The sequence below is a fragment of the Oncorhynchus masou genome, chromosome 28 (assembly GCF_036934945.1).
Source record: "Oncorhynchus masou masou isolate Uvic2021 chromosome 28, UVic_Omas_1.1, whole genome shotgun sequence".
In the NCBI taxonomy this organism is placed as follows: domain Eukaryota; kingdom Metazoa; phylum Chordata; class Actinopteri; order Salmoniformes; family Salmonidae; genus Oncorhynchus; species Oncorhynchus masou.
Genome location: NC_088239.1, coordinates 30,882,649 through 30,908,596, shown reverse-complemented (window position 1 = coordinate 30,908,596; position 25,948 = coordinate 30,882,649). Strand labels below are relative to the sequence as shown.

General features: G+C 41.0%; 1 protein-coding gene and 1 long non-coding RNA gene across 2 annotated transcripts; both read right to left on the bottom strand.

Annotated features, from left to right (window-relative positions):
- Positions 1 to 2,140: 2,140 nt before the first annotated feature.
- On the bottom strand, positions 2,141 to 9,018 carry LOC135518569 (uncharacterized). Its single transcript, XR_010452170.1, has 3 exons — positions 5,317 to 9,018; positions 3,365 to 3,464; positions 2,141 to 2,870 (listed from the first exon to the last, which is right to left on the bottom strand). It is a non-coding gene; the product is annotated as an uncharacterized LOC135518569 (long non-coding RNA).
- Positions 9,019 to 15,046: 6,028 nt separating this feature from the next.
- nrn1a (neuritin 1a) lies at positions 15,047 to 19,828 on the bottom strand. Its single transcript, XM_064941905.1, has 3 exons — positions 19,524 to 19,828; positions 16,542 to 16,686; positions 15,047 to 15,294 (listed from the first exon to the last, which is right to left on the bottom strand). Exons 1-3 carry the CDS (start codon positions 19,576 to 19,578, stop codon positions 15,066 to 15,068), a joined length of 429 nt encoding a protein of 142 aa, XP_064797977.1. The 5' UTR covers positions 19,579 to 19,828; the 3' UTR covers positions 15,047 to 15,065.
- Positions 19,829 to 25,948: the final 6,120 nt, after the last annotated feature.

Sequence of the window (25,948 nt, the reverse complement as noted above, 5' to 3'; positions counted from 1 at the left end):
CCACCGTCTGTAACCTTCACTTCCTGATCACAGGCCACATCAAGTTTTCCCCCGATTGGTGCTTCGGCCTAATCAAGCAGCGCTTCAGAAAGGCCAGAGTGAGCACTTTGTCAGAGATTGCTTGTTGTGGTGATGGACAAGTATTCTGACATAGGTCATCATCTCACAGCTGGTTGGACTGGAGGACTGTACAGTGCTGGTGGAAAGCTATTGATGGCAACAACACCTGACTCCGTACTTCAGGTCGCTGCTACAGATCAAGCAGTACCAACACTTCAAGTGAATATCATTCTCATTGCATTGTATGAAATTATCCTTATTATCTAAACTTGGGAAGTGAACTGATGTTATGCAATGTTGTAATGTCTTCTAAATTTTTGGGGATCTATTTTCCTGTTTTACAGCTTCAATGCTCTGGAGCGTGGTGTTGTTGCCAAGGAGCGTTCTGGCTCAGTTGGGACCAAGCTTCAGCTGCTGCGCAACACTGAAGTCCTTCCTCCGATAGATGGTCTGCCTGTACAAGCACCACCTGGAATGGACACAACTAGATAAACGTACTTGTATCTTTTTGAGAAAGTCAGGGAGTTTTGCAAAGAACAGGGCATGGACATCACATGCCGTGCACCGAGGTCAAGGGCATGACAGAAACTGGCTCTCCGAATATAGATTTCCTTGTTCATTTGTGGTGCGGACGGATCACTTCATCTACGCACATTCACATTACTCTCTCCTAACACACGCCATACATTGCTGGTACTATTTTGTTTTATCCTGCTGCTCAGCCACTTTACTCCAGATTGTATGCATATAACTACAGTACCTCAAACTATCACCAATATCACTGATATTGTTATTGATATTGTTCTTTTACATACTGTATATTATTTTGTTCTTTCTCTACTGGCATTGACACTTTGTGTTCTTTTTTTGTTTGTTGATATTGCTACTATACAAATATGCAAGTAACCATTACACTGTACCGTTTACACCTTATGTAGAGCAAGTGACGTCACCCGATTGAAACGCTATTAACGCACACCGCCGCTAACTACCTAGCCGTTTCACATCGGTTACACTACTATGCAAGTAACCATTTCACTGTTTATACCGTCTGTATCCTGTGCTTGTGAGAAATACACTTAGATTTTATTTGATATAGTGTGTGTTTTCCAGAGACGGTACTGTGAAGAACAACATGGCCTGCACCAAAGTCAGATTAGGATATAGGCTAAGGACAAGATAAAGTGTATTTTTACCTGGGGCTAAGGCTTAAGAGGGTGTGAACAACGCTGAATGGGTGTAGACAAAGAAGAGCGCTCCAGTAGGTGTAAAAAACATCAAGGGCCATTTTCTCAAAAGTGGGGTTACAAGTTGATCAACTTTCAAAGCAGAATTACTTTCCCATTGTTCCTGAACTGCAGTGTATGATATACAATTTTCTAGCTCTGAGTCTACTTTTATCCAATGTAAAAAATACAATTTAAAATGTTGCTACATAAGACTGAAAAGAGGTGATGGGTCACATTTACAATCATATGTTACGTTTGGTATGGTTACATAAGACAGATGATTACTTAAAGCAAAAACCAAAGGAGCGTGGGCAGGTGTATAACACGAACATCTAGCAACTCAAAGATTGCGAATTCGAATCTTATCATCTTATTTGTTAATTAGCAACTTTTCAACTGCTTACTACTTTTTAGCTACTTTGCAACTACTTAGCATGTTAGTTAACCCTTCCTTTACCTTTTTGGCTAACACTTCACCTAACCTTAACCTTAACCCTTTTAGCTAACCCTTCCCCTAATCCTAACCCTAACCTCTAACCCTTAGCTAACGAGCTAGCTATATGCGAGCTAGCTAACATTAGCCAACTAGCCACCTAGATAAAATTCGTAGCATATCATAAGTTTTTCAAAACCGTAACATATTGTATGTTTTTCAAATTCGTAACATATTGTACGTTTTGCAAATTCGTAACATATAATAAGAATTGTAATTCATAACATTACATACAAAATGGGTTATGGACATCCACAAATGAATACGTACCATACGAAACAAAACATATCATACTAAATGGAGTGTCTCTGATTTACGTACAGAATCATACGAAATGAGCTGAGACCAGGTTGTACTTTTTAATATTTCATTGCAATGTATTGTGAATATCATGGCTATACACTGATTTAATTTATCCTTGCTGCACATTGGATGTGATAAACCTATATCTTGCAGAGTTCACACCAGCCAATTGATACTGATATCTATACCATATTTTTCTCTCATATGATATCCTATAGAGGAGCTCCAAATAGACTGACAGATGGAATGGAAATGAATGCTTTGTATGAATTATTCAGTAGCCTACAGAAACAATACTGTGAGTAATTATCAGTGTTCCTCCCTAACACAACCTCTCATCTCCCTCTCTGAGGAATCCTCATTCACTGGGACTAGTTTATAGGGGAGTTGATCACAAGAGAGCTCTTTTGGTTCCTTGAAATCACTCACCACCAAATAATTAAATATTAGAGCGCACCACCTTGTAAAAATGAGCAACGCCGACCATTAGCTGTCATCTTCGTCAACAGAAGTGCGAACGTGCTCAGTGGGTTTGAGGTTCGCTGGTCCCATGGGGGGCTTCCTGGGTGTTAGTTTAGCAAATTCAGAGCAGGTATTTTTTAGAAGGAAGCAGCATCTCACTTCACATGGCGGCGTGTTCTGCCTTGAGCATCTGAAGAGGTCTGGATTCGCAGCAAAGCTCTCTTCTGACAGATACTGATGAAGACGTTTTACCATGGTGCACAGCTGAGGAATCCATGATCAGATGCAACAGATGTGAGAACCTCAGCACAACTTTTATCCCCCTTCAGAATGGTGAGTGAGAAAGAAAGAGATGAGATGGAGAGATTGAGAAAAGAGAGCTGTAAAGGTAGCAGGCTAGCAGCCTTAGTGCCAGACAAAGGTACTATAAGGTTGGCAGAGGATGTTATTGCAGAAAGGCCCACTAATCATACCCAGTGTAGGGGTTCTGGTTTGCAATTTACAGTAAGGGAATTAGAAAGTTGTAGGGCTTTAAAGAGAGAACTTGTGGTCTACATAAGTCATGTCAACCCCTCGAATGTACAAGCAAGAAACACATCCTTGATAGCTGCCCATGCCACAGACTTGCATTGTAGATATCCTTTTGACACAAATACAACATACACGCTCATACTCCCTCTCTCTCATACAAACACACACACATAGACACTCACCCACACTCTTTCACACACACACACACACACACACACACACACACAAACACACACACACGCGTTGCATCCCTGCATGCGCAGCTGCCGAGGGCTGCAGTGCTGACCTCGTGTCCCCCTGCTCCCTCTCCTGTCCTCCTGGCCGGCGGCGCCGAGGTTGTGGCGTGACTGTGATTTATCTCCCAGGGTGCAGGTGATCCGTGGCAGCTGCGCAAGAGAGAAGAAATCAATTTTAATGTCACCGCGCAGCTTCAGATGACCGGGCACCCCCAGAGCCCAGGCAATTAGTGCTGCTTCCCTCCCTCTACCTCTCTCTCGTTCTGTTTCTTCCTCTCTCTTCCTCTCTGTAGCTATTCATCTTGCTCTCTTGCTCTCTTGCTCTCTCGCTCTGCATCTCCCTTTTCCTCTTGGTATCTATTAATCTCTCTCTATCTATCTATTTATCTCTCGCTCTCTGTTTTGTCAATCTTCTCTCTCTCACCATCTATCTCATTCATTCCCTCTCGCTTTCTTTCTCTCTTCATCTCTCTTTCTCTCTCTTCCCACCTCTCTCAATCAAGACGATTATGACAAAGTGCTTTTCCTCTAGATGAGAGAGAGCCAGTGTCTGAGGGGGGAAATTATGTAAACAATGAAACTGACCTCAGGGGAATGGAACTTGTGGAACGATTCTACACTTAATTATCTCACAAAAGTTACCCACAGTTAACTTGAGTGGATGAGTTGACAATGTCTTGATCATTGCAAAATCACACACATAATCACAGTTGCCAGATTTTGGATGTGGTTGGAGTCAATATAAGGCATTGGGTTGTAGTTTCCTACACTTATATTTGACAATACAACTTATCTTGTAGACTTTAGGGATAAGGGATAATTCACCCAAATTACAAAATGACATCTCACTGGGTACAGACGTCAATTCAACGTCTATTCCACATTGGTTCAACGTAATTTCATTGAAATGCAATGGAAACAATGTTGATTCAACCAGTGTGCGCCCATTGGGATTGGTTTCCTTACCCTGTAAGCAGTCTATGGACAAGGCATGACAGCAATTCATGCTTTGGTTTAGTTTCCCTGGCAGCGTTTTCATATTTTAGCATTAGTAGCACAAATCCCATTCAAGTCATGGGACAGACATGAGCATTTAGTCCGTAGACTGGAAACCAATATATCATGTTGTAATTTGGGTGAATTACCCCTTTAAGCTCACATAAACTCTAAAATCTCTGTAAATCTATGACTGTGCATTATTGCAATCCAGTTAATTTGGGATATTTTTGACAACCCCTTGTTCTCCTTTCAGTCAAAGTAGTTTAAGTCTTTGAGATTGATACCTCATGATCTAAAAATTATTTCAGCAACAATTAGACATTACAAAGACATCAGTCACTGCAGGATTAACACTCCAAGGGCGTCATTTGGATGACAGAGGTGTCTCTTTACTCAGAACTCTGGAAAGACATCTTTAGACTCCTGAGTGAATCCTTATAGACAAGTGGAATTGACCTCGTCAATTAGTAATAGGCAGAGAGAGGGAAAGTTTCATTGTCGACAGAAAACTCCACTTTTAACAAGTGCTAATCTTAATGACTCAGGGAAATATTTGAAGTGGGAGGGAGCTCAGCATTAATCAAGCCCACCGCAGTGCACTCGCCCGCTCTCCAAAATCAACGACGAGCCTCCCCACTGATGTTCAATAGGTCAAAATGTAATTTTTTCACTGGCAGAGAACTCCATGATGCTGGCTTGTTTTTTAATACAGTCTCATTGGCAATTTACTGGGGGGAAGTGTCTTGCTGTGGAGATATATTCCTGTGTGGGTTATGTTTATTAGGGCACATAATGGAAACGTTTTAAAATTATTTGTAACGGAAAACAAAAATGAGAATTTATTATTGGACAAGTCAAGGTAGTCCCTTCATTTGGTGCTGAATGAACACATCCCTTATTTCAGGTTGGAGTTTCCCAACCCGATAAAGGGACGTGAACAAAATTGAGAAGTGGGCTAAGGTTTGGTTATGGATTCTACCTACATCATCTCCAAAACACTCACCTTTTCAGGACAAGCAGGCAGGACATTGGGAGGATTTCTTATCCGATTTGGATTGGCCAGAGAAGGTTAGTCGCCGGGTGGATGTGACGAGCACATCTGAAGTCAGCCATGATATTTGGAGTTGTCTGTTATGACTGTGGATGGCGAATGCAGTTGGGTGTTTCTCTTTATTTGGGTGTTTCTGCTCTTTTTACTCAAAACAGTTGTAGTCATGTCAAATATACTATGACGACAGTACGTTAAAAAGGCAATATAGATATTTTGCTTCTGGGGGTGCAAAAAGGATCCTCAATATGGACAGGAATATTGTTCATAAAATACCTCATTGCACACTTCCCCACAACCGTGAGAAAATATATATACATTTACCAGAAACTAAGGATTTGTGTGATTTCATGAGTTAATAAATGTATTAATATTATTGTCACGTCTGCTCCTGCTCCTCCCCTCCGGCGTACTCTGTCAGATCCCTACTGGACTCCCGATGTTATGGGGGTCGGCTCCAGTATCTTGTGTACTGGGAGGGGTATGGCCCAGAGAAGCAGTGTTGGGTTCCGGTGGAGGACATTCTGGACCCCAACATCATCCGTGATTTCCACAGACCCGTTTTCGTCCTCGGGGTCGTCCCCCTGGTCGGCGCGTCCTGCGGCTGGAGCCGCACGTCAGAGGGGAGGGGGGCCTTACTGTCACGTCTGCTCCTGTTCCTCCCCCCGGCGTACGACTTTGCCAGAGTACTAACCACCGGTCCTGGGATTCATCATTACGCACACCTGGCACTCATCATTACGCGCACCTGTGAATCATTATGATTCCCACCTGGACTCCATTACCTTCATTATTTCCTCCCCATTATAGGTCACTCTCCCAGGTTCACTCACCAGTTGGCATTGTTCTTGTGTATTGGTGGTCTGCCTTATGTTAGTGTCATGTTCTTGTTTTTTTTGTTTTATTCAAAAGTTTCACCTGCACCTGCTTCTGACTCAACGCCCCATTATTACAATTATATATACGAAACATACAGCCAATACTCAAATCAAAATGTTATGTCAAAAAATAGCAAGGGAACTAGACTATCTTTAATTGTAAAATGGTGGAAAGTACTGAGAGAACTTGTTGATAAAATGACATCTTGATGGATCACCAGACAACACTAGTAGTGCTTGGGGGCAAACAGTATAAGCCTAATTCATTTAATATGTCCATGATAAAATTATATCTAATTAAGATTGGATAACATGTTGTGCATTATAGATCCCTTTTACGTTTGTCTTTATCTTGACCAATCAATCATCACATCAACATGTTCCAATTGGGTTTGTCTTGGTTCATCTTGGTATGAAATAAATGTGTTTCAATAAGGAGGGTTAAACTACCGCTAATGGTTATGAGTCATCGGTGTCGCGTACATTATGTACCTAAAGGCAGAAAGTGGAGGGTCAACCTGGGTTTGTTCCAGTAATAATCACTCATGTTTGCTTTCTGTTGCAAATTGTTTTATGTGGGAACACAACCCAGGTTCTATATTAAATATGATTATAAACTTGTGCAGTTGAGAGAGACCTCTGGTCAGACATTGATGTGTCATACCAAGAAGAGGAATAATAGGTTTATATCTAAAAATCCTCACCTCAGTCTTTTTATATTAGATCAATGTGTTTGCTTACCAAATCAAGTCAAAAAAGATGACATTTTCTCTTATTCTGAATTTCTGATATCCTATAGCACCTTTTAGTCCTGCATCCTTTGAAATGTACCTACCTCCAAACTAATATTGTTTTATCCCTTAGAAAGCATCCCGAATGGCACCCTATTCATGCACTACTTTTTAACAGAGTCTTATGGGCCCTTTTCAAAAGAAGTGTACTATAAATCTGGTGCCATTTAGGATAGATCCCTGGTTTTCATTGTCCCGCTGATCACATATTTGAGTCGAAGCCCATCCCTTGGCACTGACACCTGGCATCTGAAAAAATATCTCCTATACCTTCGCTGTCCAGCCTATTCTCTCCCAGTGTGAAATCTGCTAAGGAGGCACATGTGCTATTACAAGGTGCTCCACAGATGTTCGCTTCATTGATTTGTTCATTTATTGTCTGAAGACAAAATGTGATAAAGTAATTAGTCGACTCCCGACACCCCAGCAGCCAGGAGCTTTTGTGTTGAGGACAAATGCTAGCCCCCACTCTCTCGCTCTATCCCCCCTACAAAGCCCCAAAAGTGACAGATGATTAATTAGGGCTGCGACGATACCAATATCGCAATATTTTTTACATGGCAAAATGAAAACACGAAGCAGATCAAAGTCTTTGGTCCTCTAAAAACCTGCTGTATGTAAAATATTATGCGATATACCTTGAATTTTTTTTAACTCTAGATGACAACATAATGATGTTTGTTTCCAGCAGTGGGTGTTCTCCTAAAGAAGTTAAATTTACTTGGTGTTTTGTTTCCTTGCCACTATACTAACGAGTATCTCAATACTGGTATCATCCCTGCCCTATGATTAATAAAGTAATTAGTCGACTCCCCACACCCCAGCAGCCAGGAGCTTTTGTGTTGAGGACAAATGTTAGCTCTCACTCTCTCGCTCTATCCCCCCTACAAAGCCCCAAAAGTGACAGATGATTAATTAGGGCTGCGACGATACCAATATCGCAATATTTGTTCCATGGGAAAAATGGAAACACGAAGCAGATCAAACTCTTCGGTCCTCTAAAAACCTGCTATATGTAAAATATTGTGCGATATACCTTGAAAAAAAAATGTAACTCTAGATGACCACATAATGATGTTTGTTTACAGCAGTGGGGGTTCTCCTAAAGAAGTTAAATCTGCTTTTTGTTTTGTTTCCTTGCCACTATACTAACGAGTATCTCAATACCGGTATCGTCCCAGCCCTATGATTAATGGCAGTTATGGTTTCTCTGGTGAGAGTCAATACGCAGAACTGGCAGGTTTGTAGAGGAAGGCTTTTTTTCTCTTGTGAGTGTCATTTCCCTGTGTTCTTTGAAAGGGGTGCATTCCAGAAGAAACAGGCCCTTTTCAAAGGTCGTTCCTTCCTCTCGTCCTGGATGAATTCACTGATCTGCCATGGCTGGATTGGTGAGAACTATGTGACAGATGATTGCTGACACCTATCAATTTGTGCTAAGACACGGATTACCAGTACTTCACTGCCCCCAGTTTCTGCCGTAATGTCAATGTCCTCTTCTGTGAACTCTGTAAGGATCTCCAAAGGGTTTCACCAGTGCATTTTTGCAATGATGCCAAGCTATTTTATGGCCCAAACCATAAAACCATTTACATTTTTTTACATAGGTTGTACAACTTCTGTATGTTTGTGTAACCTATGATAGTACAATATCATTGCCGACAATGTATACAAGCCTAAATCTTTTCTAAGAACAGACAACTGTGTATTTTGAAAAACTATATCTGAATGTCATATTTTTATGATGATTCTACTGTTTTGGAAAAGAGTATTGGGATACGTTTCTGAGCAAAGACCAAACTTAGCAGAGGTTCTCATGCCATTGTTGATCTTAGGGATAAGTGTCTACTGTGAGGACCCTTGCATTCTCTATCAGGCCTATTACTGACTCGTCGACTGCAGGAGAGTGACGGTGTTGTGAGCTAAGATTGAGTTGTAGTTGTTGCTCTGCACTAAGCTTGGCAAGTAAGGCTAGGAACTGTCTAGCTCAAACTAACACACCTGACTCCAATAATCAACTAATCAGGATCTTCTGTTGAGAATGCACTTAGCTTAGTCTAGGGATTGGGAAAAAGTGGTGTGACACCTTACAGGCCCCTGAGGACTGAGGTTGAATGAATGTTTGTTACGTTGCGAAACGGAACGGTTTGGACTGAATGGCACGTTTTCTCAAAACATTCTTGTACGTTCTTGAACAGACTTTGAGAAACGTTTCCTCCATTGTGGCTTTAAGCAATGAGTGACTTATTTAAATGGTGGAGCATTTTGAACGCAAAACCTAACCCCTCCATGTTTTTCAACTGGTCGTTCAGTCAAATCAAGATCAAATCAAATACAGCACTGTTTCCATTCAATTGAACGTTCTATTGTGTTTTTTTGTACTGAATGCAGCCCTGGAGTTGCCCATCCCTGGCTTGTTAATGTAGGAACTCTCCTTGGTCCTGACTGACTGAATGATTGGTTAGGACAATAAAGAATGATAGAAGCCTCTAGTGGCCAAAAGGCCATTTTAGCATGGTCAGCACCATTTTTATTTTATTTATTTGAATTTTTATTTAACTAGGCAAGTCAGTTAAGAACAAACTCTTATGTACAATGACGGCCTACCAAACCCAGACGATGCTAGGCCAATTGTGCGGTCCCTATGGGACTCCCAATCACGGCCGGATGTGATACAGCCTGGATGCCTCTTCCACTGTGATGCAGTGCGTTAGACTGCTGCGCCACTTGTGGCCATTGAGGGTTCCACCACGCTTCCACTATTTTAAAGTAGTCAAAGTTATCAGCTAGGAGGGGATTCCTATGGCTTGTAGCCTCAATGGCGCTGCACATGCTGTCACAGACGCTATAATGGAACAGATATAAAGATGTGTCCTCTATCTATCTCTATGGCTTAGACCTACATGTACATGGTGCTGAATGAACAGCAGGACTGGGTGGTTAAGAGCTGTCCAGGGTCCTAAAAGACTACAGGTACTAAACGGAAAGCAGGGCTTTTAACCATATCTTCTCCCATGTTCAATACTTTGGCTGCTACAACCAGCCATTCTTATCTACCATGTTCAAACAAAGATCAGATGTTCTTCAGAGAAACTACTACAGGAAGCTGTCACATGGGTACATCAATGCAACTCGTGGTAAATAGTTCATTGCTGAAGCAAGATCCAAAGGCCATGTTGGCCGCAATACGCTACTTCGATAAAGTGAGAGGGCTTTCTTTGTAAGAGGAGACCTTGAAAAGTGAGGCAGAATCTTATTGAGACTGGCACAGGCATAGGTACATTGGATGTCTGCCAACATCAACTTGAAATATGTAATTGTTTGCTGAAGTGACCAAAATGGGTATTCGTCCTCTTGCTCTTCAAAATTCCTCAGTCTGCATTATATTCTGATCTTGTTGAACTATATCTTTTGAAAACATAAATAGCTTATTCTTTATCTTTTTTTGATGTGCATGGACATTTTTTCCCTTGTTAATCTTTCATATCTTTTTGGTTGCTTTTTCTTTTTGAACTTGGAATATGGTAAGCTATCTTTTGCATTAAATCACATGGTTCAAATAGGAATAGGTTACTTAGTATTCTGACTGCACATGGTTCATGTGCACACGCTTGCTGTTTGGGGTTTTAGGCTGGGTTTCTGTAAAGCACTTTGTGACATCAGCTGATGTAAGAAGGGCTTTATAAATACATTTGATTGATTGAATGATTCACAGACAATTATAAACTGTGTGGTTCGAGCCATGAATGCTGATTGGCTGAAAGCCGTGGTATATCAGACCGTATACCACGGGTATGACAAATCATTTATTTTTACTGCTTTAATTGCTTTGGTAACCAGTTTATAATAGCAATAAGGCATCTCGGGGGTGCCTTATTTCATTGTGCCTAAGAACAGCACTTAGAGGTGGTATATAGGCCATATACCCTCTCTGGCCTTATTGCTTAAATATAAAATAGCCAAAGAAACAAAATGACCTAGCATTAAATGTGGATAGAAACATGCATTAGAGAAGTATAGGCCTATACTTTTATAAAATTGTATATAGGCTAATTCTGATATACACTACATGATCAAAGGTATGTGCACACCTGCTTGTTGAACATCTCATTCCAAAATCATGGGCATTAATATGAAGTGGGTCCCCCCTTTGCTGCAAAAACAGCCTCCACTCTTCTGGGAAGGATTTCCACTAGATGTTGGAACATTGCTGCAAGGACTTGCTTCCATTGCGCCACGAGCATTAGTAAGGTCGAGCACTGATGTTGGGCGATTAGGCCTGGCGCGCAGTCGGCGTTGCAATTCATCCCAAAGATGTTCGATTGCGTTGAGGTCAGGGCTCTGTCCAGTGCAGTCAAGTTCTCCCAAACCGATCTCGATAAACCATTTCTGTACGGACCTCACTTTGTACACGGGGCAATGTCATGCTGAAACAGGTAAGGGCCTTCTCCAAACCATTGACACAAAGTTGGAACATAGAATAATCTCGAATGTCATTGAATGCAGTATTAAGATTTCCCTTCACTGGAACTAATGAGCCTAGCCAGACCATGAAAAATAGCCCCAGACCATTATTCCTCCTCCACCAAACTTTACAGTTGGTACTATGAATTCTGGCAGGTCGCGTTCTTCTGGCATCCGCCAAACCCATATTTGTCCGTCAGACTGTCAGATGGTGAAGCGTGATTCATCACTCCAGAGAACGTGATTCCACTGCTCCAGAATCCAATGGCAGCAAGCTTTACACTACTCCAGCCGCAGCTTGGCATTGCGCATGGTGATCTTAGGCTTGTTTGCGGCTTATCGGCCATGGAAACCTATTTTATGAAGCTCCCAACTAACAGTTATTGTGTTGACATTGCTTCCAGAAGCAGTTTGGAACTCTGTAGTGAATTTTGCAACCGAGGACAGATGATTTTTACATGCTACGCCCCTCAGCACTCAGTGGTCCTGTTCTGTGAGCTTGTGTGGCCTACCACTTCGCAGTTGAGCCGTTGTTGCTCCTAGACGTTTCCACTTCGCAATAAAAGCACTTACAGTTGACCAGAGCAGCTCAACCAGGGCAGATATTTGTCAAACAGATTTGTTGGAAAGGTGGCATCCTGTGACGGTGCCACGTTTAAAGTCACTAAGCTCTTCAGTAAGGCTATACTACTGCCAATGTTTGTCTATGGAGATTACATGGCTGTGTTCTCGATTGTATACCCGTCAGTAACGGGTGTACTTTTGTATACTTTACATAGTGTATGTAGTAAGCATGTGCCATGTAAGACAATCAAATGTGAATATGTATTGTTTTTCATCAGTCGACTAGTTAGAATTAAGAAGAAGCTCGATATAGTCTAATTTTCTGTCATGCTTTAATAACGAACACCTGCCATGGTGACTCAGCCTGCTTCAATTCTTCAACTCATAAGCCTAAATATACAAAAAGAAATATGCAACTTTTAATTTTAACCAAATATTGTATCGTGCTTCGTTTGAAGAAATATATGAAGCTATTTTATTCCGTATTGAAATTTTACTGATATAGGGGTTTCGTCATTATAGTAATATATGCATTAGGCTACTACTCATAGGACATTTTACAACATTTGCCTCTTTATAGGCTATAACAGGAGGTGCTTCGTTAACAACGGTGAGCTTGAATAGAACTAGGGAGAAGCTCCGGAATAGAATGCATGTTAATGAGGATTTCAGGAATATACCTCGCCGAGGCGATAACAGCCGCTCAAATGTTTCTGTTTGAGCTTGTGGTTTTGTTATTACGCTATTATCCAGTAGAAAATATGGAGACGAAATTAAGCAGACTATAGTATTTCGAGAGAGATAGCGTATGACGTAATAGGCTTGACGTTATAGGCCCTACCCATAAGAAAATCAAACCAACAAAGGCTGTATGCAATGTCATCATTTTGCGCAAATAAAAAATGATTTAAAGAAAACAAATAGAAAATAGAGGCAGATTGTACGCTTATCTCTCTTCTTGGAAAGAGAGATGGTCATTCATTAAACTTTCATCAATATTAATGCAGGAGCACGCTTTTGAAGTCGAATCTGTATTCCGTTTGGGACAGGAAATACAAATTATACCGATTCTGATTATATGTAAGCAATATTCGTCAAACAATGTTTTTAGCCTATTTGCTTTACCAATGAATGTTTCATATTGCTTTACCACTTTTAAACATATAGGCCTGAATATTTAAAGAAATCACGTGCTAAATGTGTTGTTTTAACACTAGGGCTCATGCCACGCAAAAACCTGTCACCTGCCACTCCTATTCTCGATTCCATGTAATATTTTGCACCGCAATGGACCCGTGTATTAAGATGCATTTCGGAGAGAGACAGAAGGATTTTTTTTATTCGAAATACTGTAGCCTGTTTCAATGTTGCTATTTTTCCAACCCACATTAGCCAAGTCACTTTCAGATTTAACGCTTTTGCTCAGATAGACAAACAGCAATAGTTGGTCGGTTGATGTGTCTCCCCTCCCCAAATCAATACTCGAAGCTGTAGTTCTTGCAGGGCTGACTCTTTCTTATTAATAATGCAAAAAGCGCGCGCGCGCGCGCGTGTGTGTATGTTTGTGTGTGTGAATCCTAAATGATTGCTTCAGCGCGCGTGTGTGTGTGTGTATGTTTGTGTGTGTGAATCCTAAATGATTGCTTCAAAGCCATGAATGGACCCAACACCCAAAGACACCTGTCATCATCAGCTATGCCGTTTACACACCACCAATGTATACATTTTGGGAGCATAACTAAGAATAGAAGCACACACTTATTTTCAAACATTAACTGTTTTATTTAATATTCTTCATAATTTTAGCAATCTGTTTTTTTTATATACCTGGATAATAATCAATCTGTTTTTTAAACTGTTTGGGATAAAGTAGACTCTTATCATTTTTTTCAAAATTCATTTGATATACATAGTCTCTTATTTACTTAAATTATTTGGAATAGTCAGGTATTATATGCAACATCCCCAAAACAAACAAACAAACAAACAAACATAATACACATATTTTTGAAGGCAGTGAAACCGGGTCTATGCCTTGGCAACATCAATAAAAGCTAGCAAAATGTCGCTTCATCCAGCGATTGATTTCGCATTCTGAGTATTCTCGTGCTACTGTTCTTTTGGGATGTATGGTTTCATGTAGGTTATACCCTAGGCCTAGGGGTAGCCTATATTTCTTCATAAATGGATGGTAATGTGCTAACATAGAATGGCAACAGTCATATCACTCTTCAGCCATTGTTTTCGTTCGCTACATTGGCCAAGTTTAAGTCATCGTATTGCCATCATTTTTACGTAATAACCAACCCTCAAAATGTACCATTGAATGCCTGTAGTCATTCCTGAGATCTCTTTTTTCATTCTTATTACTATGCTATTTATATTTCTTTTTTCCTAGGGTGATGGTTATAGACATCATATGAAAGTAGAAATATCAGATCCTCAAACAACCTTTTCGATTTATACTTGGCTCGACATTATAAATTTGGCAAATTAAATTAAATAAAATATCTAAATGGTGAGTATAGGAGACCGACCTGGAGCAAATTGCCTTTCTGTTGTTGATTTCGTTGAGGTAAGCGTGTCTCGCATTAGCCTACAGAGTATGAGCAGCTTGCAATCTGAAATCACCTGAAATAACAGGGATGTCTAGTCTAAGGCTACTAATATAAATAATTCATTGTCGACTTTAATACTATGCCATTCCATGATTGTATGCGGGCAAGGATCCATCAAAATTTCATTATCATTCCAACTCAACACCTGCTAAATATTTAATGTAGTTGACCCCAGGTCAGACAAATATGGTGGAGCAGTCCCAGAAGACGGCCTGCCAATGTCTCTTGCAAAATCAGGTCGCCTTCTCCGGATGAAGTAGCCTATAAATCCATTTGGGTGTAGATGAATTCAAACGTCTTTTGTTTTGTATGTTTTGTGTGTGGATAGCTAGCACTCGTTTTCTTTTTTTCTTCTTTGTAATTTTTTCCCCGCTTTTTATTTTTTTCTTCTGCTAAAATGCAAGCCAAGTCACTAAGGCTGAAAGTGCCGTTAGAAGCATCGTGAGACCAAAAGGAACTGTGGATTTGGAGGCCCCGTTCCCCCCACCACAGAGTTCAAACAAGCTCCCTCGGAACTCCAAGTTTCTGGACTCCTTTTTGAGCTTCTCCCATAGGTATGTTGCTCCCTCTTGGCAATCCGCCAGCGCAGTGGTCGCACATGAGTGGAAGTCATCCCAATATCTGCAAATCAAATGTAAAAGCAATTAAGAAATGCTTTACGTTATGTTAGCCTACTGTTGACAACTTGTTTTCTCTCCTTATTGGTTGTCTGTGCTATATTCGAATAGCCTAAGAGTTTGCTTTCAACACAGTTGTAATACTATTAGAAGGCCAAAAATAATTCCACCAATAAATGCATAATAATAATAATAAGAAGAATCCGATTCTATGTTTGCATTAATAACCTATAGTCGGTCGAATAGCATAGTCTAGTATTAGCATCTCCCCTGAAGGCTAAACGAAAACCACGTTTGTTGTAAACTACACACTCTGAGAAAGATTCCCTAAAGTCACGTGATTGTATCCAACCGCTCCCTTTTTCAATTTCTCTCCTCTCTCTCTCAATTCTATTCAAGGGGCTTTATTGGCATGGGAAACATGTGTTTACATTGCCAAATCAAGTGAAATGGATATACAAAAGTGAAATAAACAATATAAACAAATATTACACTCACACAAGTTCCAAAAGAACAAAGACATTTCAAATGTCATATTATGTCCATAGACAGTGTTGTCGCGATGTGCAAATAGTTAAAGTACAAAAGGGAAAATAAATCAATCTGGGGTGTCTCTCACACACACACACACACACACACACACACACACACACACACACACACACACACACACACACACACACACACACACACACACACACACACACACACACTCATGCAACCAGCCTGTCTTGCATCAACTAGCTAGCCAAAGTCATCTGCACGAATGCTCGTCCATCCCTCATTCTCACATCCCCAACGTCCAATCACATGCACAGTGGCATTAACATAGTAAGAGCAGTGGCTATAATATCCCATTCACACAAAGGCTATACATTTTAAAGGAGCCACTGCTTAATTGTTTTATTCATATTGAGACACCCAGTGGCGCGTGGCTCCCCCTGATCCTGACTCCGTATCTAATCTAATCGAGGCTGTTGATATTGACCCCCTCAACCCCACGCCACGTCGATAGTATATCTCATTGCAATTATGGAGTGAAGTGCGAATAGGGGGGGGGGGGGCCTAGCCTATTAACGTGCTCCTGCTGCCTGCGATTTTCATGATGGAGCTGTCGATTTAAACTGGGGGCTCTACTGCCATCTGGCACCAACCGGTTTGGTATATGGGGTGCAGTGCGCCTGGCCCTTTTTGGATTTGATAAAATTCTGCATGACCCCGCCCCCTTTAAAAAAAATGAATCCAACTTACATGCAGATGGTCTGCAGATTTTCCTTCTCGTCCAGCTCCTGTGGATAGTTGGCCATATTATCCCCGAGTTTCAGCAAGCAGTTGGAGAACCCTTTGAATACTGTATCACATTTCCCTGTCGCTCTCACCGCCTGTAGCAAATAAACTGGAATTGGGGGGGAATGGATTTATTATTTTTTCAGGATAATGTGTTTTTTTTTCATTCCAACATTCGATAGAATATGTCTTATAATGACCTTATAATGACAGGGTAAGTTAATAGTTGATTTTTATGGTGATTCGTTTTCATTTGATCCAGTTTGTCCATTCATTCATGTATTTTCTTAATTTAGCCTTTTGGGTAGTTTAAATGGGAATGTTTTAAACTTAACCCTATAACGTATTGTCAATAAATGTCTAAACATTTTCGCCTAATATAATGCTAGTTTTAACATATCCAACAATTGTACATCTGCATTTGATCATACAATCTGTTTGGAGAAGGCATTGTGTGATCCCAGCCCAGAAAATGTGTGCAACAGCGACAAAGGAGGATGAGGTAATGCACCGCCGAGATGGAAAAGGGGGTGTGTTTCTCACTGCATGGCTTTTGTGAGTGAGTGTGTGTGTTTGTGGGGGGGGGGTCTTGTGGTACGCTATAGTAAATTGTAGTAATATTTGTGTCTGTGCTTATTCAACCATATTAGGGGCGTTCTCCGTTTATAATTTGTTGAACCGAGAAAATGACAGGGTTTGTTGCTAAACGTCCACGCCTTAAATCCAACCCGTTTGACCCCCTCGTGCTCAATTTTGAGGTTGTCAATGGTGGGACGCACCAAGCATCTCTGGTTCGTTAAGCAAAAGATTCGCTCGATTGATCATTTGTTACAATGTTGTCCCATGTCGATTGGTTGCAGAATAATGCACCGTGAAGGCTACACGGTTAGGCTATTTATCAATAAATAATAAGGGAAAGACAGCGATGGACTTGTTTCATTTAAATTCATCAGTGCAGCCTGGAATAGCCTAGTATTGGGAGCAAATACTAACAACCTCGGTTATGGGTATTTAGGTCTGGGTGATGTGTTCATAATACAGGCATCATTCGTTAAATTGCGTTGTAAAAAATGTGAGGCTACTGTCATTGCCATCATGCCCTATCGAATCTAGATGTTGCCCACGAGCAATCCAATGACGCCAAATATGCTATGCGGAGATGTGTAATAGATTCTGACAAGGTCAAGTAATTCATGAATGTTACTGCGTCTCGAGCAAGCGGATTGCAAATGATTTTTGCAGGGATTTTTACAAAGGGACAACTCGCGAGATGATATTATCGCACTTGCATTGTAAAATTACACATAATATTACTTCAACGTGTGCCGCTCTCACTTGGCACAGACCCTGTTTGAAAAATCTCTTGTAAAATGTGGTATCCTAATTATTTTTACACGTGCAATAACAGGGTTGAAATGACTATGCCCTCTATCCCATTTTCCTTTTAAGGACAATTTCTACTAAATGTGTGAAATTAAGATTGCCTAGAGAATCTATCACACGTGTTTCTCACATGTATCATATAGGCTACCTCAGCCTTCAGCTCCAATAGATAGCTATATAGCTACAGTAGCCTGAATACTACTAACAGTCACACCCACACTATAGATATAGCTAAAGCAGAGTTAACCCGCAGAAAATGTACACGGCACATAAACATAGAATAAACCCTCAGAATGACCAACTTTGCGGACGACCCAGTCAAAGACAAAACACCTAATATCCAAATGATAAAAACGACTATCCATAGCCTATTATGTTCTCGTTTCGTAGGCTAATGTTAAATGTTAGCGATACCACATCTCAAATAAGCGCTGCAATACATTGATATGGCTAGCCTACATTTTTACGGGACAACGTGACACCATAGCTATAATCGAAATATATCATCCAAATAGATTAGGCCAAATAGCTCCATATATATTGTTGTTTTCTCTCTATAGTCGCCTACATTCTTTTGCTGAATAGAAAGCGCCTTCATCAAAATAAACTATATTTTTAAAGACATTTTATTTTCGTAGACCAAATATAGTCTAATAGTCATATTCGTTAATGAAAAATGATCTAAATCCTATTTCACATTAGACAATTATCATATCGCTAACCTATACTCAATCTATTTCGTTACAAAAAATAAACGATGCACCTGCTAGGTACTCATATTTCGAAAGAGCTTGTCTTTAGATGCTGCGTGTCTTTTAGTTCAAATGTTCATTCACAAAGCATGTCAAGTCAAAGCATTTATGTTTAGTCTTTTTTCACAATGGCTTGGCTGCTGAATTATTTATAAATCCCTTGCCACTACAGGATTCTGAGGAGCAGTTGTCTTACTTCGGCAGCGTTTGTGTTATGCAATGCAAACGAAACACTTGCCTATTCGTGCGAACGTCCCCGTACACGTTTCCAATCGAAATTACAGGTGCATTCTTATAGAATTTTAAAAAGAAAATAGATTTTTTGTTTAAAATCTTTTTTTTTGTTGTTGTTTAGAATCTCCTTTATAACGAATGGAAAAAAACGTGAAATGTGACATAGCCTTTGGTTTGAAGTGTCTATTATTTTTGGACGAAATTAGCTCATGCATACCATTGTATATAGCCAGATAATAAAATAATCTTATGCATTCATTGCAATACAAAAAATACAGATTTGTTCCTGGAAGAAACGATCCAACAGTTGATTACAAATAGTTTGCAGGTTAACATTTATCATTATGAATCTTGCCCTGGAGCCAGATCTGTGCGATTTCCGCTAGATTAGCCAATTGCAAAATCAAAATTAGCTAAATTCTGAAAAATTACCAATCTGCGGAGCTGCCTCCAGTCCAAGAGTAATGACCTTAAATGCCACCCTGCAACTAGTTTGGCTTTCATTCTTAACAATTCGCTAATCATTGTTGAGTCAAATATAAAACAATAACTAATCGACCGTGAAAGAGTCACTCACCTAACTGAACAGCAAGAAACAGTGAGATATATTTGCCGGACCAAGTTAATCCCATTCTACGTGTGGTAAAACCATTGGCGTATGCAGATCTTAAAAACTTGGAAGGAAAAACGATGTTGAGGTCTGGGCATCACACATAGCCATCAACTTCCAGCAGCATTCACAGACTCTCGCGTTTTCTCCCGTTGCCTGTTACACTCACAGTGTGGCGAAGAGGAGTGAAATGGTGCACCCCTTGTAAAGCAAGGGCGGTGATGGCTCTTTTTTTCACTTTCTCCCCATCTCTCGCTCTGCTTCACGCCCACATCGCATGCTTGACGTAAAGGTGACTGTTGGACTCCCCCTTCATCCCCCTAGCCCACACCTTACACATACAGTCATTAAAAGACCTGTAGTCATATCTGGGTCAAGGGCACACGTGCGACTATGAGACTATGGACTCAGAAGTGACCAAATGCCCCTTTTCTTTGTGCCATCGACAGAGAACTAATATGAATATGCCAATATTTATCTGATTTGTATATTTGTGGTGTACTTTGTTTATATAATATTTAATCATACGTTTACTATGGACAAAAAATACAAATTTTCTGCCAAAAAAACGCTGTTTATCATGCTACTAGAAATGCGTCCATATGCCTATATGCTATACATTATCCAAGAGCCAAATCGGTGACCTTGCGTTTAGGCTATTATTTTCTAAGCTAAGTAACTCTCATTTCTCACGAGAGTAGATGATAGGAAAAGCAGAGGAGTTAGGACAGCCATATGGGAGATGTAGCCCAGATATAGCTCATTGCATGGGAATGCAATTCTTTATTCATCAACGCAGCAACGCTATCCTGTCTGACCTCTGGAAACGAATGCTGTTAAAATACTTTAATCCAAGTCCAGATAAACTACATTTTCTCTCACATTTGACAAATTTGTTTAGTCGTAGGCTATTCTGAAATGCCTATTGGTAAGCCCTCGCTGGTACAGAGTGTAAATATTCGCAAAATGTTTTCTTCACATTAGTAACCAGGTTTCCGTCGAACATTTTTATGCGAGAAATGTACATGTCGGATAAAACATGTCATGACATGCCTGATGGAAATAGAAAATGTGTCGGTAAACCTTCCAAACATCTACGAAAACAATGGGATTTTTTGTCAGTAAAATTATTTATGCGAGAAATGTCGGTGGAAACGCTTTTATGCGCAACTATTGATACATAATAACCATCAAATCGAAGTAAACTTTGAGTCACGCGATTACATGTTTGGTGGTCGTTCCACTATGACTCGTCGAGAAAGCATGCAGTTTATTAGGCTACAGATGAAAGAAGTTATGATGAACTTGAAAGGTAAAGTGCAAGGTGATGAGCTTGATGCTCCTGTCCAATAAATATCTTATTCTGGTGACATGAGCATTGATGCTTGGCTGCCATTTGACAAATACAAATTATCTTATATTTTTGTCCATAATAATCTCATCAAATAGGCTTTACCTGCATTGTATCTGCGGCTAGAGCGCAAGTGATAATACCAGAGTGGGCACATATAACACAATATTTTTTTTGTGAGAAAACGATCAGTAGAGTTGAAAATGTGATGTATTTTTTATTCGGTACATGGGAATTTTACTGCAACGGGTATTTTTATGTACACTACCTCATCACGCACATACTTTTATCCGCAACACGTCAATTTGATGGAAACACACATGGTGGGAAAATGCGCGTGTGGTTTTTATGCAGATTTTTTTCTTATATTCGCATGGAAATCCGTCGCCAATTGGATGGAAACCTAGCTACCGACAAGGAAAAGAAAACCTTTCCTCGACATTAAAACTGATGTGAATGACGAACCCACTTACACAGTCATTTTAGATTCAGTGTCTGTCGCAAGGTGTCTTATGGGAAGCTGAGCCGTGTGTGTGTGCGCGGGCGTGTGCGTAGGGCGCACTGTGTAGGTGCGCTCGCGCGTGTGATTGTGAGGAAGTCATACACATTTATCCATAATGAGTGACGCTATACCGCTATTATAAAAGAAGAGGGAGGGAAAAATTCTGCTCTCTTCCTCACTGACGTCAGCGGAATTTGTAACGAGCCAATGAGTTTCACTTTTTTCGTGCCAGACCCGGCGCACCCACCAGAATACTAAAAGTTCCCCGCAGGCGGCTTGCTGAAGGAGAATCCCCATGCAGTGAGAACTACGGACCGCGGACGTCGAGCCCCCTCACAGTCTTTGCTGAGTAGGCTAATTGGGTCAACCGACAGTTCATTTAGAATGGGGACCGCGCTGAAATAAGCTTTTAGTGAAGGTCTAGAAACGGTAATATTGTGGGGAGCCCTGAAGACAGTCACCCTCCCGGACCTTTTTTAAAAGGTTTGCCATGCGCAAAACCTCGACTGTTTTAATGAGATATAGTGTATGCTTTTTGAACTTGACCTAAATAAGCCTCGCAGTTTATCAAATAACCTAGCATATCGTTATATAACGTTATATAAACAGTCTCGGATACATTTATAGCGTATAGTCCGATTTGTCCATCATTTCTGCAAAATATTATAAGCAAATGGACACAGGAATATCAACGTAGTCTGATGAACTAGCTCTCTACGGGTCTTCAGAGTCTCTTGTTGCAGCTGTCTGATAACGATACATGTTCTAGAATGATCATCATAAGATTACTAAGTAGCTTAGTAGACGTCATCATCAGGTGCATTCCTCAATGAGGGGTGTATGTATGTAGGCTACTGTAGTAGAGAATCACTCTTTCTCATTGATGAACTGATATCTAGTCGCCCTCTGGTGGTGGATAGTTGTTTCTACAGTTACAGTAGAACTGTCATTGACACACACACACACACACACCAACGTAAACAAAAGGAAGACCCTAAAAAATTGTCAAAGACTCCAGCCACTCTAGTCATAGACTGTTCTCTCTGCTACCACACGGCAACAATACCGGAGCGCCAAGTCTAGGTCCAAGATGTTTCTTAACAGCTTCTACCCCAAAGTCATAGGACTACTGAACATCTAATCAAATGGCTACCGATACTATTTGCATTGACCCCCCCCCCCTCCTTTTACGCTGCTGCTACTCTCTGTTATTATCTATGAATAAGTCACTTTAATAACTCTACCTACATGTACAGCTGAAGTCAGAAGTTTACATACACTTAGGTTGGAGTTATTAAAACTGTTTTTTCAACCACTCCACACATTTATTGTTAACAAACTATAGTTTTGGCAATTCGATTAGGACATCTACTCTGTGCATGACACAAGTAATTCTTCCAACAATTGTTTACAGACAGATTATTTCACTTATAATTCACTGTATCACAATTTGTGAGTGGGAAGTTTACATACACTAAGTTGGCTGTGCCTTTTAACAGCTTGGAAAATTCCAGAAAATTATGTCATGGCTTTAGAAGCATCTGATAGGCTAATTGACATAATTTGAGTCAATTGGAGATGTACCTGTGGATGTATTTCAAGGCCTGCGTTCAAACTCAGTGCCTCTTTGCTGGACATCATGGGAAAATCTAAAGAAATCAGCCAAAACCTCAGAAAAAAATTGTAGACCTCCACATGTCTGGTTCATCCTTGGGAGCAATTTCCAAATACCTGAAGGTACCACGTTCATCTGTACAAACAATAGTACGCAAGTTTAAAGACCATGGGACCACACAGCCGTCATACCGCTCAGGAAGGAGACGCATTCTCTCTCCTAGAGATTAACGTACTTTGGTGTGAAAAGTGCAAATCAATCCAAGAAGAACAGCAAAGGACCTTGTGAAGATGCTGGAGGAAACAGGTACAAAAGTATCTATATCCACAGTAAGACGAGTCCTATATCGACATAACCTGAAAGGCCGCTCAGCAAGGAAGAAGCCACAGCTCCAAAACCGCCATAAAAAAGCTAGACTACGGTTTGCAACTGCACATGGGGACAAAGATCGTACTTTTTGGTGAAATGTCCTCTGATGAAACAAAAATAGAACTGTTTGGCCATAATGACCATTGTTATGTTTGGAGGAAAAAGGGGGACGCTTGTGTAGCGGATGTGAAACAGCTAGCTTTGTTAGCGGTGGTGCACGCTAAATAGCTGTTGTTGATGTGTGCAGAGGGTCCCTGGTTCGCGCCCGGGTATGGGCAAGGGGACGGTATAAAGTTATACTGTTACACTTACACTTGCAAGCCGAAGAATACCATCCCAACCGTGAAGCACGGGGGTGGCAGCATCATGTTGTGGGGGTGCTTTGCTGCAGGAGGGACTGGTGCACTTCACAAAATATGGCATCATGAGGACGGAAAATTATGTGGATATATTGAAAAACATCTCAAGACATCAGTCAGGAAGTTAAAGCATGGTCGCAAATGGGTCTTCCAAGTGGACAATGACCCCAAGCATACTTCCAAAATTGTGTCAAAATGGCTTAAGGACAACAAAGTCAACCACCCAATCCACCACCCAAGATGTCCAAGAAACTACCCCACTCCTGTAACCACCCAAGACGTCCCAGAAACAGCCGGATTATCAAACCCGGATCTGGACCCCTAATAAACCATCTTCATGACCCTGACACACTCTGAACATAAATACTTTCTTCAGATGGCTGTGCAAGGTTGCCTCCCCACTTGGGAATCATCCATAGAGAGCACAAGGTACAGTACGTACAGAGAACTGCCCCCCACGGATGCACTGAACACACTTACCAATGGTTTGTGAATGTCCATTGCCAGGTGGCTCTGGGCCGTGTTTGTTCCCTCTCTCCTCCAGCCTCCTGCGGTCAGCCTTGCTGCCGCATCGCTCCTCCTCCAGCACCAGCCCAGGCCGATGGACATACCCTCCCCCACTCCTTTCTCTCTCTCCATCCCTCTCCCCCTTCCTCCCTGTATACGTATTCATTTCACAGAACCAGAACCAGAACCAGGAACCATTCATCACACCAGAAGAGGCGTGGAGGAAGGACCAAAGATTTAGACCTACGCCCGGAGCGATCAAGCCATAGGGGAGTACCATCACTGACCTCTGGGTCCTGGGCTCCCTTGTGTGTCTGCTTGCTCCTCAGGTTGTCATTCCTCCCATCTACAGATCCAGATCCCAACCCAGCACATGCACCAGCCCCAGTTCCCAGTTCGTGGTACCCGGTTCCTTTTTTTCTCCCGGTCCCCAGTTTTCAGCCCTGGTCCCAGCACCAGCATGACTATCAGTCCCGGACCCAACATCAGCACAAACCCAGTTTTCTCCCAGCCCCAACACCAGCAACAACACTGGACACAGCACTGACTAACCACAACTGCCACCTCCAACCAGAAACTGCCAGTCCAGAACCTTTCCCCTCCCCCAACACAAAGACAGACAAATTGGCTGACTGACAAACTGATTTTCCAGATTCTTTGGTGTTTAATTGATTGCTTTGGTTGAGCTTTTCTTTGACGAGATGACCATTTGGTTTGCCTAACTTGAATTGATTTCTTATTGTTTGAATTGTTTATTATTTCGAATGTTTTAATGAATGATGATAGAATTGTAACTTTTTACCTTTAAATAATAAAAAACAGAAACAATCTCAAAAACAATAGAAGGCTAGATAGGCCTATAGCTAGAGCACTACTGAATGAAGTGCTCTTTGCACGTGATAATGTCATGGAACACACCTCATTCATTAAATATTGTTCACGTTTATGTTATGCAGTGCACATCAAACAAAGATTTGAGGAATAAGATGCTGATTAGACTAAAACCTCCTGCTGATCTAAACCCATATTGTCTATGTCTTAATCAATGCATATCTAGATTTCAGGAGTGATGTGTAGGCCTGAGCTAGGTCGGATGGTGACAAGCCCAGAGAATCGTTTAAATAAATATGGTGGGATCAGACCGGATATAAAAACCTGCTCTTGCGGCAGGAGTGGAGTTTTCCTTTCTTGACTGCAGGCAAACAGACAGACTAAGAGAGTGCCCTGAAATTACCTCTCTGATGTCAGGAGGGAGAGAGAAGCTAGAGAAGAGGCAGGAGGAGAGCAGGTGATGCCCCTAACCAGCTTCCCATACGAACTTTAAAATTCAGGACAAGCCTGATGGAAACAAATATTGATATAATAACCATCATATCGAAGTAAACATGGAGTCACGCAATGTGTTGTGTTGTCCCACTACGACTCGGGAAAGCATGCAGTTTATTAGGCTACATATGAAATAAGTTATGATGAATTTCAAAGTGTGGTGAAAGTATTGAGCTTGATGCTCCTTTCCAATTAATTTCGAGGGTCTTTTTCTGGTAACATGATGATCGAGTCTTGGCTTCTGTTTGACAAATAAAAATAATCGCACTCTTTTGTCCATAATAATCTCATCATGTAGTAGGCTATACTTGCACTGTATCGGCAAGTAGAGTGGGCACATTCGCTATATAACGCAACCTTTTT